Here is a 19,700-nt window from a genome sequence, read left to right on the forward strand (position 1 = left end):
TTCTTGCGCATGCCAGTCAGCAATGATTAAGACCCTATCGTTCCATATGAGTTCCGCGTGTTGTTGAATTCCGCGGAATCAAGACATGAACTACTGGAACATATGGCAAGTACAAATATTCACGTACTTTTATTTTCGCGCTGGTTTCTGCTTGTGAGAAAAGCGAGAAAATTCCTCATATACATCAAATTACACTGCGTGCCACACACACAAGCACAACTAATATACTTGTCCCAATGAAGCATGTTGAACATGTTTTCTTTCATTTCGTTCTTCAGAACTCTTTGGAGAGACTGCCCTCATCGACAAACCAGTAGAAGTTGCAGGTGGTGTGAGTTTCACAATCACCGATGAGTCAAGTGATGCCAGCAGGCATTTGATCGAAGCCACAGTCTACATTCCAAACCCGAGGAACCCAACCAGCCTGCTCAAATATGACTTCAATCTCCGTAGCGAGAATGCCAGTCTTTTGAAGAAGAGAGATTACTCCCTGGAGCTGTCAACACCCGTCCCTTTCTTACAGGTACGGATGAAATCAAACCTCTTTTGTGCGAAATCATTCTTTTTATTGCGAAAAAATAAGATGTGTGGTTAAGGATTTCTTAAGTTTATTATAAGTCTGTCTCACATTGACTGGCAATATCAAAGTTTAGAGAGTTTGTTATGTCTATGTAAAATCTTCGCATATCCTGTAAAATGATAAGACAAGAGGAGGTTTCAACAAATGAACCAGAGTGCCCATGTGTTTGCAAGAATAGTTTTTTTTTTTGTTGTTGAGTGCGTGTGTGTGTGTGGGTGAAAACACCATGCAAAGACAAAAATAACGCGTTTGCTAAAATGAGATTTTTCGATATCATACATAGATGACCGGCATCAATCTTGTTCATCTCATGGTCGATACTGAAGTCGGCTCGGCGATGTTACAGCACGTGTTCACAGCCTACGACACGCGTTACAACAAACAGCAGGCCAATATCTCCAACACAATCAGCATGGGATGGAAGAAACCTTCAGCCAAATGGTATATGAAGATGCAAGTGCCAACTCTCAGCTACCACCAGAACTACACTGCTCTCTACTCTCCGGAAAATGGCGTCGAGTACTTCTTTGAAATGAGTCAGAATAGCTCCTTCTCTGATCTTCTCGACTACATCGAGATGAGTGAGTTCAATCTTACATCCTGTGAATTTAGGAGGAACTAACGAATTCATTTAAAGTATTTTTAGGGTTAACATGAACCACTTTATAGTATATGTCACAAAATGGCCTAAAATAGAATCAAACATACGTGGATTTTTTTTTTTTATTATTGGCAGATGTCCACACATCGTCGTGCGCATGGCAGATTGTCGTTAGCGCGCTTCCGTGCGCATGGCAGATTGTTGTTAGAGCACTTCCGTGCGCATGGCAGAATGTTGTTAACCCTACGCGCACTCCCATACCCTAACGACAATCTGCCATGCGCACTCCCACGCTGTAACGACAATCTGCCAGGCGCAGGGAAGTGCGCTAACGACAATCTGCCATGCGCACGACGACATGTTCTCCAGTTAGCACTGTATAATGTATCATCTATAGAAAAAAAAATCGATCGAGATTTGTACGCGTATTCTTTTTCTTCGTTTTTCCACTACAGGTACAATCTCCTTGAAACCAACTGCTGCGTCAATGTACTGGTCGTACCTAACAAAGGTTCTCTCATCGAACGTCTCCAACAGTTTGGCTCTTGGTGGCCCCATCACAGAGATGCGCCCTATGCTTTTACCAGCTATAGTCCGTGACATTCTGAACAAGACCGTTCGCAGAGAATTCTCAGCAGTCAAGGATATTGTCCTGAACAAATTTGTGTATAATGTCACTGGTTCTTCACTCACTCTTCGCCAGAATATCAACGTGTCAAGCCCGATCATTGCAAATATGTCGGCTTCTCACTATTTCTTCTTGAGCAGAGAGCTTTTTGATCATAAGTTGTCGCTTGCAGCTTCTCAGAGGCGTCTCAATATCTCCAGCGGACTTAACTACTCTATGGTAATGGCCGACTCTGATATAACCATGAAGACAGAAGGAAACCTGTCTTTCTGCAGATACCTACAAATGAAGACCTTGACATCAGTTAATGCTACCATTCTTAAGCTCAGTCTGCCATTTGACTTGGAAGCATTCCAGAACATCGAAATTATCAGCCCATTCCTCAACGTCAGTACCATGTCCACAGGTAACGGTGATATTGGGGAAAGTGCAACGCTTAACATGGTCGCAAATCATAATACCACAGTCTCTTCTCGAGTTGGGTCTATGGCCGTCATTGGCGATTTCAGTGTTACTGAAATGCAATCACTTGTTCACTTCGACGCTATTGCCGGATATATGAACTACAATGTCCTCTCTCGTTACATGAATACTTCATTCGATGGTTCCGTTTCCTTGAACACATTCCGGAAGCTTTTCAAGTTCCAAACAGTTCGTGGCACTGTATCTCATAATATCACAAGCAAACTCATCAACTGGAATGCTGATGGCTATGTTCTCTTGCAGCACTTTAGCACCCTAACTCAATTTGGAGAGATCAGTACTAGCCTTGATGCCAACCTTCTCAACAAGTTGGTCAATTCAAGCCACAGTTCTGCATTTGCCCTCCGAAACATGGACAGACTCGTGCAGTTTGACGAGCTGTCTGGACACATGAGGAATAATATCACAAGTAAATTTGTCAACAGTACATATGAAACAGAAGTAAACGTCAACAACGTTCAGTCACTGGTTACTTTCGAAAAACTTGAAGGCTCTTCGAATTATGTTATGTCATCTCGCCTTTTGAATGTTACTGCTAACAACACACTCACACTCGATGGATTCAACAGAGTTTTCGAGTTCGAGAGTATCGCTGGTAACCAAATCTGGTTCATCAAGACTCCTGTAATGAATGCTACCATGGACAATGCCATGACGTTGAGTGGCTTTAGGCGCCTGTTTGACTTTGATGGAGTATCAGGTCGTATTTCTGCCAACATGACATCTCCTGTGGCACAGGCAGTCACCGTCAACACTCTTTTGATTCAGAGAATGGAATCAATGACGAGAGTTGAAGCAATTGCCATTGACTCTTATTCTAACTTCACAAGCCGTCCAGTGAACGTATCCCTCACCCACAACGTTGCTGTGAATACACATATGTCCTGGCTAAACTTTGACTTGATTTCAGCAAAAACCAACTTTACATCTAGAGTCTTTAACGTGTCAACTTCTGCTTTGAATGATATCATCTTTGATGGCGTAAGGTCCCTCTTCAACTTCAACGCTATCAGGCATTCCATGGAGTTTGCAACCAGCAGTTACTATCTGAACACAAGCATGTCAGAGAGCATCGCACTCGAGAACTTCCAGCGTATTAACCAGTTTGAGCTGGCATCAGTAGACATGTTTTCATCGTTCTTTACCTTCCCCCTCAATATGACATGTCAACAGGCTCACAAGGTTGAACGCATGAGTGGATGGTTCCAATTTCCTCTGGCAGAGAGCCTTGTCATGGGCAACATCACATCCCGTGGACTGAACATGTCAACTTCCTATGTTGGGCGCATTGTTACGATGCGTGGTCCATTTAACTTTGACAGCGGTATTGCCCAACTGCAATATTCTCTGAAGAGCATCATCAATGCAACTGGTGTTCATGAACTTGATGTATCCGTCATGAGGAGTATGTTTGACTTCAACAGCATCAATGGCGAGTCATCCGTTGTGGTAAACACTCCCTTTACTCATATGACTGTAAGAGGTCTGGTCGAGTTTTTCAACTTCTACTCACTATTCAAATTTGACCGTGTAAACGTGACAACAACAAACATTTTCAGGATCACCCCTCTCAACACCACCTACGTTTCATACGATGCTGGTCTTGTCCTGTTCGGTTTTGACAAATTCAATAAGTTTAACTACATCCGCGGATTCGCCAAAAGTAGTGCTGTTCTATCAAAGTGGGCCAACTGGACCATGAGCATGGATTCTGACTTCTCTGGCTTTAGGTCTGGCCTTGTCTTTGATCGTATAGCAGTGACAGCATTAAATGAATTCAGAAATCCACTGTTTGTCACGATATTCAATACTACAAACAATGTTATTGGATCAACTGGATTCCTGACGACATATGCTGCCAACTCAAGGAATCTTTTCAGCATCTCTTCTCGTATTGCGAAGATCGACACAGGAGCAGTTTGGGCGGTGAATGACCTCAAAGGCCTTCTCACTTTCCGCACGAATAATATCGACCTCTTCTTCAACACTTCGTCACCTCTGCACAACACAGGGTCTGCTCTCTCTGTCGAGATGAATGACTGGATGAACATTACTCGATTCGGAAAGTTTGAGGTAAATGCTGGAAATGATGTCTTTACCAGGATAGCACGATGGAACGTACACTCTCACTTCAGGTTGGAAGATATGACTGACGTTCTCACCTACTCCCGAGTAGAGAGCATTGCTTCTTCAAACTTTACAAGCATCATCTCATCCTATAATGCTAGTCTCCGCGCTTACATTAACGGTCAGTCAGGAATCCTCAACTATGATGAAATATTTGTGTCTACCGTTGCCAACTTTTCATCATGGCCACTGAAGGTTGATGGTGCATCTATGCTTAACATCCAGAATATGGCCGGTTTCATGAGGTATGACAGCATCTCGAGCTCTGCATCAACAAATGTGACGAGCAGAATTTTCAACACCACTTCTCAGATGAACTTCCAAGCCAACGTAGGAACTGGTCTGTTCAAGGTCCAACGGGCTAACATTACGGGGTCACTATCAATTGATACACCTCTCACGAGGAAAATCAAAACAGCAACAACATCTCAGGTGATCAACTCCAGAAAACTGTTTAATTTTGACGAGGTTGCAATGAGGAATGAGTTCTCTTTCCTGACAGCCATGGTTAATGTGACAGCTAACTCCAATTCGACACTCGCCAACTTTGTCAACATGACCAACTTCGAGTCTTCGGAGTCGTCCGCCGAAATGACTGTTGCCAGCAAATATTTCAATTCTTCATCTAGTGGTGTAATGCAAATGCGTGGATTCCAGAGGCTTTTCACCTTTGACTCAGTATCTGTCAATAGCTCCATGATGGTCAAAACTGTTTTGGCTAATATGACCTCAAAAGCTGGAATGCAAATGCGTGGATTCCAGAGGCTTTTCACCTTTGACTCAGTATCTGTCAATAGCTCCATGATGGTCAAAACTGTTTTGGCTAATATGACCTCAAAAGCTGGAATGCAAATGCGTGGATTCCAGAGGCTTTTCACCTTTGACTCAATATCTGTCAATAGCTCTATGATGGTCAAAACTATTTTGGCTAATATGACCTCAAAGGCTGGAATGCAAATGCTTGGATTCCAGGGGCTTTTCACGTTTGACAAAGTATCCGCCAACACCTCTATGATTGTCAAGACTATTATGGCCAATATTACCTCTATGGCTGGAATCGATTTTTCAAACTTCCAACGAATGTTTACATTCGAACGTATCAACAGCTCTGCTGGTGTAAAGTTTACATCTAGGCTTGCATCTATGGACGGCATGACTGGAATGGAACTTATTGATTTCAGGGGACCTACCACATTTGAACGTTTTAACGGCAGCTTCTTGACTAACTTCAACAGCACTCTTCTGAACAGCTCGACTACTGGCGGATTTTCCATGGAAAACTTCATCTCACTGTTCAACTTTAAGAAGGTTGGGCTTTCAATGGAAACAGTCACGCAGAATATGCTCATGAATGTGACAGTAATGACAAACCACAGTATAACAGATTCGTCAAGCTTCTCTAGATTTGTCAAACTGCTATCGCGTTCTGCTGCCACTTTAAACACCAGGTTTGCAACCGGCAGTGCCATCACCATGCTTGAGCTTCGCAATGTTCAAAACTTGACTAGTTTTGAATCGTTGAACGTCACATCTGGTGCCCGCTTCATCAGCAAACCAGTCACAGCCCTAACTGAGTACATTTATTCAATCAAGAACAAAGCAGGTCTCTTTAAGTACAACCAACAGGTCAGCCGCCTCTACAGTGATGTCACGAGCAAGTGGCTCAACAGCACCACCATGGTTGAAATGCAGACGAACAGCTCTCGATCTCTTTTTGGATTTGAAGCTTCCCGAACCCACGGTACCTTTCTTCTCAAAACCCCAGTGGGTTTAACACACGTCCATGGGGACTTGAATTTCAATGGCTTCACAAACTTGACACATTTCGAGGAAGTTTCTGGCTTGGTTACAGCTAACGTAACAAATCCGCTCTTTGAGACGAGTGGTTACTCAAGAGTTTACGTTTCCAGAGGCGCAGGTATCTTGACCGTCCAAAAAGCACTGACTGATTCATTTGCCAACTTCAAGTCCAAATTTGTGAATACCACTTACCAAAACTCGGTTGTAATTTCCGGTTTGCGAGGCATGAAGTATTCGGCGATCAGTAACAGCTTCAAATTCATCTGGACTGATCCAATGAACGAGGTAACCATGAAGAATGGATTTGAAATGACCACACTTAAGGATATGACACAGTTGTTCAATGCCACTTGGGTGAATCCCATGGGAATCGTCTTTATCTCTCAACGGGCTGACTACGAAAACTTGGTCGCTGCTGTGAAGGTGCCTTCTATTGGTATTGTTTCTGCTGGAGCCAACCTTAACACCTATGGAGATACTTTGAGAATCTACGTTGATCACCAACTTAAGGTAAGTGTTAAAATGCAAAATACTGGGTGGCCATTTCTAGTAGCTTACTTCATAACGTGCGAATTTACTACCGATTTAAAAGAATATTGCACTTTTATAGTAAAATGGAAAAGACAGCAAAAGACAAACATCTTGAGCCGATAAAGTTGCAAGCAGAATGTTACAATGACAAGTGTTCCTTAGATAATAAACAAAACGCTCCTCGAAACGCATTGTACTTTTGAGAATTGCTGCACATGTGCACGTATGCTTGCAAGTGACAGTCCACTTACAGTCACGCTTGGTCTGTTTTCTAACTACAGCAAATCTTTTATGGTGGTATATCAGACATTGTATTTTTGTAAATGTACAATCCAAATGTGATGGTGGCCAAATCTGATAATACACAATAGAATGTGATAATACAAATATGCAGAAACGTGATGTATTTCAGTTGAAGTTAATATTAATCTGCAATTGAAATATTACATATCAACTTGTTCACCACAGAAGCCTGATGTACACGAGAATGGACAACGTGATTGTTCAAGAAACAAATTTTCGCTTACATCCTGGCATACATAAATAAAGTGGTAATTGAATTTCACTGATTGTATCCTTACAGAGGGATAACTTACAGGCCGTTAACGACATTGCTTGGTTCTTGAGACTTAATGACAGCACCGTGATTTTCAGCAACTTCAGCTGGAATCCAGACACCGCTCATGAAATCATTGACATCACCGTAGGCGCCATCAACAGCACCTTCAACCATACCATCAACATTGCTAACGGCACCATAGCCAGAATCATGGATATTACGAATCGCACTCTCACTCATACGAAGAGGATGACCAACTGCACTAAGTGTTTCATGCGTTACACCTACATGATAGCCAATGAGACCCTAAGAGCAGCACTGACACAGCTTAACCAAACCTTCTACAGCCAATACGTGGAACTGAATCAAACCGTCTACGTCCAACTGATGAAGCTGAACGAGACTTTCTACAACCAACTGGAGAGGCTCAACCAGACCATCATCTTTGCTCGCAACAACCCAAGGGATTTCATTAACATGTATGTGAACCTCTCCCGCGTGAACGAGACAGTTGTTAGACTTAATGTCACTCTGAGGGAGCTGTATGCCAAACTCCGCTACAACATCACCCATCCCATGGAGACGTTAGATAATATCAAGGTCCTCATTAAGTATGATCAGCTTCGTGACCAGATTAGCTGGATGATGTCTAACAGAGATGTTGTCCAGACAAGAATTCTCGTCGTCCTGGAGGATGTTAGGGCAAATCTGACCTCGGAAGTCATGAAACTTATCACAGACATGAAGGAGCTGGTTCAGTATGACGCCAGGGTCGCTGCTCTCAAGGAGAACATCGAAACACGCTTCAACGTTTCCAAGATGCAGGAAAAAATTGAAGAGCTGAAGTTGAAGATTGAGGAGATCAAGCAAATGATGGAGGATCTCAGGCTCACCACTGGCGAGAAAATCAACGCCTTAAAGAAGCAAATCTTGGCACTTGACAGCGAAATGGTCATGACCGAGCTTAAGGTTCGCATGCAGATGATCAAGGACTTCATCGTGTACTACCTCAACAGCACCACATTGAATGCCATTGAATCATCCATCTTCATCGACTACAAGGATGATGCTCAAGTCCAGAATCTGATGCGCAAAGTCATCCGTCTGAGACCACGCAATGTCATTGATATTGTAGACAAAGACCGTGTCCTGGAAATTAAAGACAATATCGTAGAAGGACTTAAGGTGATCAACTCAACCATGTTCCGTTATGTCAACAAAACTTACGTGAACGAGACGGTTGAGAATACACTTCTGATGCTCAGAGAGTGGAACGCTACTTTCCATCAATTCGTATACGTTGATATCATCAAAGATGACGTCAAGCTGGTACTGAACATGACAAGAGAAATGGTACTAAACATCACAAAGTCTCTTCTCAACTTTACAAAATCTAACATGCAGGTCATCAAAACCTATATTCAAGAAAAGTGGGATGCTCGTCCCAGATCAATTGAAGAACTGAAGATGCGCATGACGGAAATGATGATGGAAATGAAAAAGATCATTTCCGGCTACCTCCTAGACCATTACAAAATTGACATTGATGTCATTTATGCGAACATGGTTGAAGGATACATGAAGAGGAAGGATCAGGTTGATGTCATCATCGCTAAGGTGATTGAAATCTCAAAGAATGAAACCCATCCCATCAACATGCTTCCTGTGTGCTACTTCAATAAGACCATCTACCAACTTGTTCAGCCTCCAGTCAACATGACAATGAACCTTACAGTGATGTACAGCAAAATGGCACTCAATTTGACCAAGGTGTACGGAAAGGAAGCAATCAACATGACCAAGGTGTACGGAAAGGAAGTAATTAACATGACCAAAGTATACTCTCAAATTGCGTTGGATAAAGGAGTCGCCCTGTCAAAGAAGTACTATCCAATTGTGAAAGAGGCCTTGAAGGAATACAAAGCTCTTGTCGTCGAGAAGAGCAAAACTTTCAAACAGATGGCGATCGTGTATTACAACATGACCAAGGGTAACGCTACCCTATACTATGAGAAGTATGTCCCAATTGTCAACGAGACCATACGTAATTACACGCGCCTAGCCGCACAAGTCGTCTTTAACTACACCATCGTCCTGCGCAATGTGACCGAGAAGTACATAAACATGACTATCGAGCTGCTTGAGCCACATGTCCAACCATACCGGGTGATCGTCATGGAGAAATACGACCTGATGAAGGTTCGTGTGGCAGACATGAAGGATCGCATCACTAAACTACCGGCAAAGACAGAACAGTACCTCATGGATATTGCTGAATACCACATTGACCGATACCCCGAATACAAACAAAAGACTCTCCAAATGATCGAGGAGGCCAAGCTTAAGATTGAAGAGCTGAGGGTCAACTTAACTAACCTGCACGGAGTACTGAAGGCTAACCTGACTCGACTCTATCTGAAAGTCAAAGAAAATGCTACAGAGATATACATGCGCTACTCTCAGAAAGCCCTGGAAATGTACCTCCTAAGCAACACCAAACTGAATGAGTACATGCTGGCAGCACAGAACAGGTGGATGATGATCAGGCCAGTCATGGTGAACAAATCTTTGGAGCTGTTCAATGCCACCAAGCTCAGGATAAACGAGACAATTGATCTTGCAATCTTCATGGCCAAAGATGAGTTCTCCCTGATCAATGAACTACCAATAAGAGCCTTGGATAAGACTATCTTTCATTTGGCCGTTGATGTGAGGGATATGATAATGCAGTTTGTTGACAGCGCTAAAATGTCCATCAAGGATAGGAAGAGTGCTCTCAACATCTATCCCGTGCAGTATTTCAACATGACCATCTTTGAGGTAATTTTCCAAATAAGATTAATATGTCCACTTTTCCGTTCCACATTTCAATAAATTGTTCAGGAAAATTGAGACTGTTCTGATATCTATTCAATGCTACAAATGTATCTGTAAAAAAAAAAAAGGCTATCAACAACAGTACCATTGTAAGCAAAAGGATGCAGAATACATTGGATGCTTGCAGAGCAAAATGACATGCACGCCACTAAAATTGGTTATGAGTAATTAAATTCATTAACTAATTTACAGTCTTCTAATCATATTGTTGCTCGATAATGATACTGCGACATCAATGCTGGTATTGCATTCTGCGAGATAAAGTCAAAGTCAAAATCCCGCCAAAATGTGACGTTGTGATGGGACTCATAGATAGAACAGCATTGATGCATCAATCTATTTCTTTTGTTGTCGCTCTTGTACACTCAAAGAGAAACTGTTGTTTCTGCCTAATCAGTACAGGGGGTGATCTGAAAACGAACTAAGTTTGTTTATTTTGTTATCAATGTACTAGGCTGGAAACTTCACCTACGGCAAAATGTTGGTGGCCACTAACTTCACGAAATTCTATGCCAACAAGACTCTTGTCTGGGCCAACAACACCCTGGTTGCTGCCAACAAGACAGTCTTTGACGTCCTCATCCTTACCAACAAGACCGTGAGAGAAGTCATCATCCCTTACGTCAACCGAACCACACGTGATCTGGTTGTCTTCCTGAACCGCACTCGCTTCCAGCCTTGGAATGTCACTCTTAATGAAACTCTCGGCTTCCTGAATGAAACTCTCAGCTTCTTGAATGAGACTTCCGTCATCCGAACCACACGTGATCTGGTTTTCTTCCTGAACCGCACTCGCTTCCAGCCTTGGAATGTCACTCTTAATGAAACTCTCGGCTTCCTGAATGAAACTCTCAGCTTCTTGAATGAAACTTCCGTCATCCTGATGGGCAAGGCAAACGAAACCTACATCATGGTCCAAACCAGACTTATTGATACGTGGAAGAATATCACTTCCGTGGAGAGCATCAATATGATGAAGATGTACCTTAACACGACCAAGGACCTCATAGTCACCTACGCTCGCGTTGCCAACGAGACGATCTTCATTCTGCGAAACAAGAGTGTCAATCTCGTCATGTACATCAGGGATGAGACTCCTCTGCTAAATCTGACGAAGGAGTATGCCCTTCTTGCAAAGAACATCACCAAGGATTCTATCTTCAGAGCAAGGAACTTCTCAAAGCTATCGATGGATTATGCTCGCAACATGACGACGTACATGGTGACATTCGTCAATGGTACTGCAAGAAACCTCACCATGGAATATGTGACTTACATCAATAATACCATGCCTGGTAAGAAGTATAGCAGTATATCTAAACTGTGCTGGAATTTATAGCAATGTCAAAGCACATTTTGATGTTTAGCCAAAATCATGACATTCTTCTTCAAGGTATGATTTCTGGTTTTGTTAAAATGCCTACAAAGTGCGTTCTCTATGTCAGGAGCACGTATTTTCTGAAACAAAACAAGTTTAACGCGTTAAAATCGAGGAAAGAATGTACCTCGCTTTCCTATGTATGTGCTAATGTTTAAGTAGGACACATTATGCACATTTATTTTATTTTTGTCAATGCTACAGGCTGGATGATCCGCTACTACGAGATCGACCAAATCCCAGCCAAGGTCCGTGTGAACCTTGCCGCCCTTGAACCAGTCAAGATAGCCAAAAATTTGACCGCATTTGCCATCAACCGCACCCTCTTCATGACCGAAGTGGCTCTGAACCGCAGTGAAGCGCTCACAAGGTACGCCGTCAACAAGACTCGCGTGGTTACACAGTTTGCTCTTGAAAGGACCCGTGATCTCACCAAAAAAGCCATCAATCGCACCCGCACTCTCATCAGGGACACTCTGAATACCATCGGTCGTCTTGATGGTCACAGCTTTGCCATGAATATCTCTCATCCATTTAACTGGACAAGCTTCAGAACCGTCCCTAAGCTGAGCAAGAGTCAAATCCAGTATATGAAGGTAATTTTTTTGTGTTTGTGAAAGTGTTTGACTTGAAAATTAAATCACTTTGTGTGTGTGTGTGTGTGTGCAGAAATGCTACAATTTGAATTGGTTTTCTTGTCTTTCAAAGAACGACTGGATCTTTTAAAAGCTTCTCGAGATGGGAGATAGAAGTTTTATATCGCATTTTTACATATACCTTATATCTTTCAAAGAGAATTCTTCATAAATACTGTGCTTGTTGTGAAACCACCATAGTTATCTAGTATTTTATTCCTTTTCTAGCTACGAACATTTTCAATTCATTGTTATGAACGATGGTTTATTTAACATAAACTTTCACTGTCTTTTCCCTCACAGGACAAAATGAGCCAGCTGAACCAGACAGTTGTTGTTCCTGTCATGATTAGGATCGCTGATCTTCGTCAAAACTTGACGGATCAATACTTCAAAATATCAGCAATGGTCAAGGAATTCTATAAGTTACAGAAGCCCATCATCGACGAGAAGATCAGGGAATACAGTGTACAGATCCAGGAAAAGATTAGGGAGTACAAGAATATTCTCAAAGAGTACAAGAGGCTGCTTGAGGAGAAATGGGAGAATGAATGGAAGCCTACTCTTCTTGAGAAGAAGGAGGAGATAATCAGCAAATGGGAAGATGAGATCAAACCTACATTCGACGCATTGCTAGCCAACGTTACCAGTATTGTCAGAGACCCCAAGCTTCTCAGCAACCTGATGAAGAATGTTACCTACTTCAAGGATGAGTATCTGCCCGAACTGAGAAGGTATATCGTGGAAGAGAAATACCCAGAGATGAAGAGTTACATTGTTGACGAGAAATATCCTGAAATAAAGGAGGAGCTGATTTTCAGATATGAACTTGCGAAAGAGATGTTTGAAGAGTTCAAAGACAACGTCACATTGTTCCTTGAAGACACGCAGCTCCAACTCGAGAAGCTGAGGGTGAAGGGAGACGAGATGTGGAACGAGCTCAAGGACAGGATTCTAAGCTTGAGGGAAAATTGGCCAGCGACATACAAAAAGCTTAAGGCAGACCTCGAGGACGTCAAGATTCAACTGATGGCTAAGTTCACCAAACTGGTCAACAAGATTCTCTCCATCCTCAAAGAACTTCGCATCCCTGTTGAAATCCTTCCTCTCGAGCGCATCACTCTGTACAACCCATGGAAATGTGAGTATAGTGTAGAAGTGATGCGTGGTTGCAAATCATATGAATGTCTTGCGTATCGCCAATAATTTCAATTGCCATATTCTTGCAATAGTCGATACGGATTGCTTTGTCAGCGCAGTGGAAAATGACACTCCAAAATACATGTAATCATAGCTTCTTAAATTTTGGTTTTGATAATAATATTATAATATGCTAAAAAATCATATTTCCGACCATAGCTCCTTCAATTTTGGTTTCAATAATATTGCAATATGCTAAACAATTATATTTCGGCAGACACTGCAATGATCTTCGGGGACACCCACATGATGACCTTCGATGGAAAGGTTTACAGCGTGCCACCATACTACGATGAACAGCAGACTTACATCCTCGCTCACGACTTCGTCGATCGCAACTTCTCTCTGCTCGTCCAGAAGAGTCGCATCACTCTTTTGGTACGCAACATGAGCGTTGCCGTGGACGACCAAATGGTAGTATACATCGATGGAGAGCCAACATTCAAGGAGCTTCCCTACCAGACACCAGTCAGCAAAGAGCTGACAATCATGCGCAAGGGTCCATGGGTCAACGTTACCACATCATCTGGTATGGCTCTTCTGTGCCACAGTGATCACTTCCTGTGTATCTTCCATCTGAGCGGCTGGTACCACGGCAAGTCTCGAGGACTTCTCGGCAACGTTGACACTGAATACCACAACGAGTTTGTACTTCCTACGGGTGAGCTCACGACTGACCTGCTTGAATTTGTACGTTCATACGACGTCTCACCGGTCTCTAACCCCAGAAATGTTGTCCCGTCCCGCTTTGGGTCATGCGCGGCTGACTATGAGATGTGCAGAGCCCTCTTCCTTGACGACAATTCCGTCTTGAAGGAGACATTCAGCGTCATAAATAGAACCGAGGTCTACAACTTTTGCATCGAAGATACCAAACAATGCCTGCAGACTTGTCAGATCTCCAACGCAGTGGTCACTCTTGGCAAGGAGTTAGGCATGAACGTCAGCTACGTACCAGAATGCTGTGAGTACCCTTGGCTCAGATTGCCTTATTTCTTTATAAACGGAAATTTAACAAAATCAAAAGACTTTTGAATACATCACTAAATCTTTCCTGAGTGATCAAATCATCTTTCTTTATGAAATCACAGCAAAAGTTTTCTTTTAACTACTTGAACTGAAACAATGTTTAAATAAGCAACAGAGAATTATCTTCACTCTTGAGGATTTATTACCTGTATTGCAACCTGCATTCCTGCTCTCTCTGAAATAAAGTGATCTATAACTCTCCTCGTTTATTTCTACACAGTGAGTTGCAACATCGGGGATGTTACTCAGGAGAATGGCAGACCTGTGACCTCTGCAGATATCATCTTCGTCATCTCCGAGACTTTTGCTATGGCTGAGGACAACTCCATTCAAAGTACCCTGAGGACCATTGTCAATCGTATCAGCAGCAAACTTGGCGCGTTCAACGTCACCAACGTGAAATTCGGTGTCACAGCTTTCGGTGGAGCCGACATCCACGGCAAGTCCCACACCCATACTGCCTGTGGACATCTGATGGACAGCAGCGTTGAATGCCTCAACAGCGGAATCGACAGCCTCGTCTTCCAAGGTGCTGGGCCGATCGATGCCATGCAGGCTGTCGAATACGCGGCTCACTATCCATTCCGCAAGGACGCTGCTAAGATCCTCATCCTCATCACGGACGAGGAGCTGATGGTACGCTGTTATGAATGCTCCTAATACTGAAAATGTCGGGCTGTTCTATACTGAAAGACAATAGAACTTTTCAGACCCGTTGTTTATGTCCAAAGGAAGACAGTTTTGTTCTGGTTTAATATAAACCTGACCGATCCAAAGTCATTTACCGACGAATATAAATAGTTTGAATCATTGGGTAAATTTCTGTGAATTGCATTTTCTCGTACACAAAGGAAAAAGAAATGCCAACTGTTCGTAGTTCATGTGCGTTAGAAAAACCGACCAGAATGCTACATTGCCATGCTGATGCCATATGTCTTCTTTCTCACTTTTCTCATGTAGGAGGAGAGTGGCAAGCCATGGGACTTCCTCTTCAACATCAACACATCTCTGCCAGCAATCCAGCAACTCCTTGACCGCCAGGGCATCACTTTCAACGTCTTCTCATCCTACCCAACCCTGAACAAGAAGACCACCGAGTCGCCAATCCTTGGTGTTAACTACCTTGGGAAGCAGGTGATCAGAAAGAAGAGCAGCGGCGAAGAAGGCATCGACCGACTTGCCATTCCCAAGGGACAATACGCCAAACTCGCAACTGCTACTCGCGGTAAGCATCGTTGGTCATTTCTTTCCATGAATATTCCAACAGTTGAAAGTGACCTCCCTCTCTGGTGATTTGCTGATGACAGGGAATAACATCATCATGCAAAAGGGAAAATGTGCTCTCTTTCGTACCTATCCGGGCTGTGACATACTGGATAAGACTTCCGACTCCCAATCGGAGGACCCGAGTTTGATTCCCGCTTAGTGCTTTACGTCCTTGGGCATGATTTTTTTTTACCCACCATGTCCCTCTCGACCCATGTGTATAAATGGGTATCTGGCAACGCTGGGGTAATAATAATGGCAGGGCCCTCTGGTAGAGCAGTGGCAAAACTGAAGAGGCTACCATGGATAAATAAGACCTTATTATTACAATGTATTATAATACTGTTTTGCAGGTTAACAAAGTGGTTTCTTTTCACAAAGAGCCGTCAGTAATATAAGAAAAATGCTACTTATACATGAGGTATGTATAGTTTCAAGTGAATCTATGTAGCACCAATTACCAAATATCCCTCTGTCTTTTGAGCAATAGCAAAAAAAACAAAACAAAAAAACAAAAAATCATTGATTGATTACGTGCGCTGATTCATTTTTGTGTGATTATTGAAAATTTGATTACTACATGTCCGCTGATTTTTGTCTTCCTTCAGGCTCTATCATGGGCGTCTACTGGCTCCAGAGCGGCCACCGTGACCTGACCTACATGTTCCCCAGGCTCATCTGGAAGCAGGTGCAGCCCCAGTTCAACGGTGAGGTGGACTACAGCTGTAGCTGCACCCTTGGAGTCTACGGAGAGGCTCGTGAGGAGTGTCGCATTACCCGCTTCGTTGACGGAGTGTTCTAAACACGTTTCCCAATGCATACAGTATATTAAAGGAAGAAAAAATAACATGTTCTCAAAATTACAATAATGTTGTTAAATTTACGTTATGTCCTCTTGTCATAATTCTACATCCATTGGAAATAGTCAATATTTCCCATCTTATCTGTCATTAAACAGGGTACGAACTTCCTTTTAACTTTTCAAGTATGAATACAATGTTTTCAGTGGCTACGAAGTAGTCAACCTTTGAAAAAGGTATCTTTTTTTACTTACTGGATTTGTTCCTCGACGACGATTCTGTATTACTTGTACGGACAAATATTTTGTTATAAGAAGGATAAATTTATGTCAATTTTTGTATTCAATTTATGAGAGCATCAACTGGACTCTCGTCATCCATGACCCCAGGCATTATGAAATAAGTCGGGTATTACTTTTAACCTAATTTTCATTGAAGTAACAATTTGGTCCTACAAGAAAAAAAAAATGACTGAAGCATGTTAATGGGACGAATGTTAAGTTACCATGCATCATGTTCCTGGTGGTGCAAAAATTTATACTCTCAACATTCCAAAACCAGATGATGAGGTATCTCCAAGAGCCAGAGTAGAGTTTCGTGATACTATCTTTATTTTATTTTTCTCATTTTATCGGCAATATTTGTATCTATGTATCAACAGTGAATCATTGCAAATGTCAATTTAATAATGATACCTGCATGAAACAAAGACATTGGTTCTCACGCGTCCTTTCATGTGTTTGTGAGCTTGTGTGTGTTGTGTGTGTGTGCGGGCATGCGTGTGCGTGTATGTGTGTGTGTGCGTGTGTGTGTGTGTGTGTCTAGTGACAGTGTAGAGCTACGAGAGTGATGCAATCCGCGCGAAAGACTTGAAAGTAAGAAAATCGAAATTGCCACACTACGAAATTGTACATGGATAGGGTTTCATAAAGCTGTTCTTAAAATAAAGAACGACTTTTACAGAACAACTGGTGATCAGTTCTGATGTGCTATACTTATCAAAATTTCAATAATTCAGCACAAGAACTGAATACCAGTCATTCTTAAGTCGTTCGTAACTTTAAGAACAATTTTATGAAGCACCACCCTGGCATTCAAAAAAAAAAAAAAGCGAGAATTTCAAACAAGGAACAGAACACGTTAATCATCACGACTCAATCGAGAGATCACACACAAAATCACAGACTACATATACGTGTATTCACCTGTTTTTCAATCGATCATCCCATAAGCCATATATTTCGAGTAGAACTGGTAATACTGGTTTCTGGTATTAATGATATCAAATGCATTCAAGTGAGAAAGAAAGATAAAAGGCAGCAAATTGCAGGAAGTGTAAGATGTGCAGAGATGTCCTAGTGAAGGGTACGGAGACAAATTGCTGAAACTAAAAAATGGAGAAATGAGAGAAGCAGAAGACCAAATAGAAAAGGAAAGTGAACTATATGGGAGAGAGAAAATAGGGCAGGTATGGTGTAATATTCATATCGTAGAGTCATTTCGTTAAATTGCTCTTCAAATAGGCCTACATATACTGCGTGCTGCGGTTACGAACAAATGCAATAATCTAGCTGAACAGAGCTTTGAACGCAACACTTCAGCGTTCTCAAGCATAACGAAATGAAATGAATTAAAATGAAATTAATTTCGGTAAAATGCACGCATTCAACATCTGCGAAGAATATGATCACTCACAGACATATAAACATCACAGAAATTAGTTCGACACAACAGCTTCACGCGTTAATTCCTTACGAGTATGAGCTATGGCAAGTGTCAATTGCTGGGGACATAAAAGAGAAAATTATGATATCCACATCTAAGTTATAGCTATCTCTAGCAAGGTCTGCTTGTACACTGTGCATAGTATGTGTGTGCTTGTCTGTATTAGTCTGAGTTATGTGCCGATGTGTGTGTGTGTGTGTGTGTGTGGTTGCTTGAGCGCACGCGTTGATGGTACATTTGTCTTTGATGATGTGTGTTATTCTGTTGTTATTGCTGCTGCTGCTTTTGCCTGTGTCAGGGAGAGAGAGAGAGAGAGAGAGAGAGAGGGAGAGAGAGGGAGAGAGAGGGAGAGAGCATGGAAAGCTAAGAAGCAATTTATGACTTCTTTTCAATGCCGGTTGGAACATCCTCCCCACCCGATATAGCTCCTCTATTGAATCGGAGATGTGCTACTCTATTATTAAAAATTTGAGCACACAGGCATTCAGTAATTTCTGACGAAGTTTACATTGCATTATTTTATATCACTTCTGAATCTTTGTTTTTTCCTGGAACGTTTCACACTTTTTCAAAGTAAACGGAGTGAAAGTATAGCTCACACATCGAAGACGAGGTAATTTATCAAGAGTTTGAGGAAATTACCAAGTGGGGCAGCAAAGAGAACCGCCCTCTACGAAACTTTTTTTTTGAAGACCACGAATCTCACCCGCCCTCTCGTCTCTTCCTCTCCCTTTCCCTCTCCTTCTCCCTCTCCCTTCCTCTCTAGGTTTATTTTTAACTTTACGGATTTTTCTTCGTGCTAAGAATTGCGATAATGGTGTTGTTGCAAAAGTGAAAGAAGGGAGCTTTAGTTACTAAGGTAACTAGGTACTACGCAAAGTCCATAGGGAGCTTTAGATTTTGACGCGCGGACGTTTGAGACGATTGCGTTGGCCGTTCTCCTCTCTCCCTGCGTCGGGTTGAAAAGTCGCTTTAGATTACGCGGAGACGCAACCTATAGAAAATAAAATGACGCCCCCATGTCATGGTTGCAGGAAGTAGCTCTCTACGTCGTAAATTGAGCGGACGTAAAAATAGCCCAGAACGCGTAATGAAAAACTCTGGCGACGCACACTATAAATAGATCGACTTGACGTGCGTTTTTGCGCATGCTCAGAACATTTTTTTTTTTTCCTCTGAACGTCCCCGTCGCGAAAATCTAAAGCTCCCGTTTGTTTTGACAACTGCATACAAACGACTTACATACAAAAATCAAGACTACTGTACATTCGTAAATAACTGTCCACACTTCCACCAGGACTAGAAGATAACAAATGTTGAAATTCTGTCAAGTTTGCTACATGCTTGCCTTTATTGTTTGTTCCTTCGTTGAAAAGTATCGATTTTTGTGCTGTACACAAGGGTAAGCTTAGATAGAAGGTAGATAAGTTTAATCTACAACATGTAGATTTTGCAAGTGTAAAGTTCATAACATCTTTGAT

General features: G+C 42.2%; 1 protein-coding gene across 1 annotated transcript in view; it reads left to right on the forward strand.

Annotated features, from left to right (window-relative positions):
- Window positions 1-16,533, forward strand: part of LOC140236979 (uncharacterized) — a 28,665-nt gene extending 12,132 nt beyond the window's left edge. Inside the window, exons 18-31 of the mRNA XM_072316927.1 lie at window positions 279-523; window positions 864-1,161; window positions 1,637-5,121; window positions 5,443-6,729; window positions 7,334-9,079; window positions 9,113-10,129; window positions 10,641-10,876; window positions 11,024-11,481; window positions 11,769-12,160; window positions 12,503-13,340; window positions 13,617-14,363; window positions 14,649-15,064; window positions 15,389-15,653; window positions 16,303-16,533. Coding sequence (XP_072173028.1) covers window positions 279-523; window positions 864-1,161; window positions 1,637-5,121; window positions 5,443-6,729; window positions 7,334-9,079; window positions 9,113-10,129; window positions 10,641-10,876; window positions 11,024-11,481; window positions 11,769-12,160; window positions 12,503-13,340; window positions 13,617-14,363; window positions 14,649-15,064; window positions 15,389-15,653; window positions 16,303-16,496 — 11,624 coding nt within the window. The 3' untranslated portion in view covers window positions 16,497-16,533. The remainder of the gene's footprint in view (window positions 1-278; window positions 524-863; window positions 1,162-1,636; window positions 5,122-5,442; window positions 6,730-7,333; window positions 9,080-9,112; window positions 10,130-10,640; window positions 10,877-11,023; window positions 11,482-11,768; window positions 12,161-12,502; window positions 13,341-13,616; window positions 14,364-14,648; window positions 15,065-15,388; window positions 15,654-16,302) is intronic.
- Window positions 16,534-19,700: the final 3,167 nt, after the last annotated feature.

Source organism: Diadema setosum, chromosome 13 (assembly GCF_964275005.1).
Source record: "Diadema setosum chromosome 13, eeDiaSeto1, whole genome shotgun sequence".
Taxonomy (NCBI): domain Eukaryota; kingdom Metazoa; phylum Echinodermata; class Echinoidea; order Diadematoida; family Diadematidae; genus Diadema; species Diadema setosum.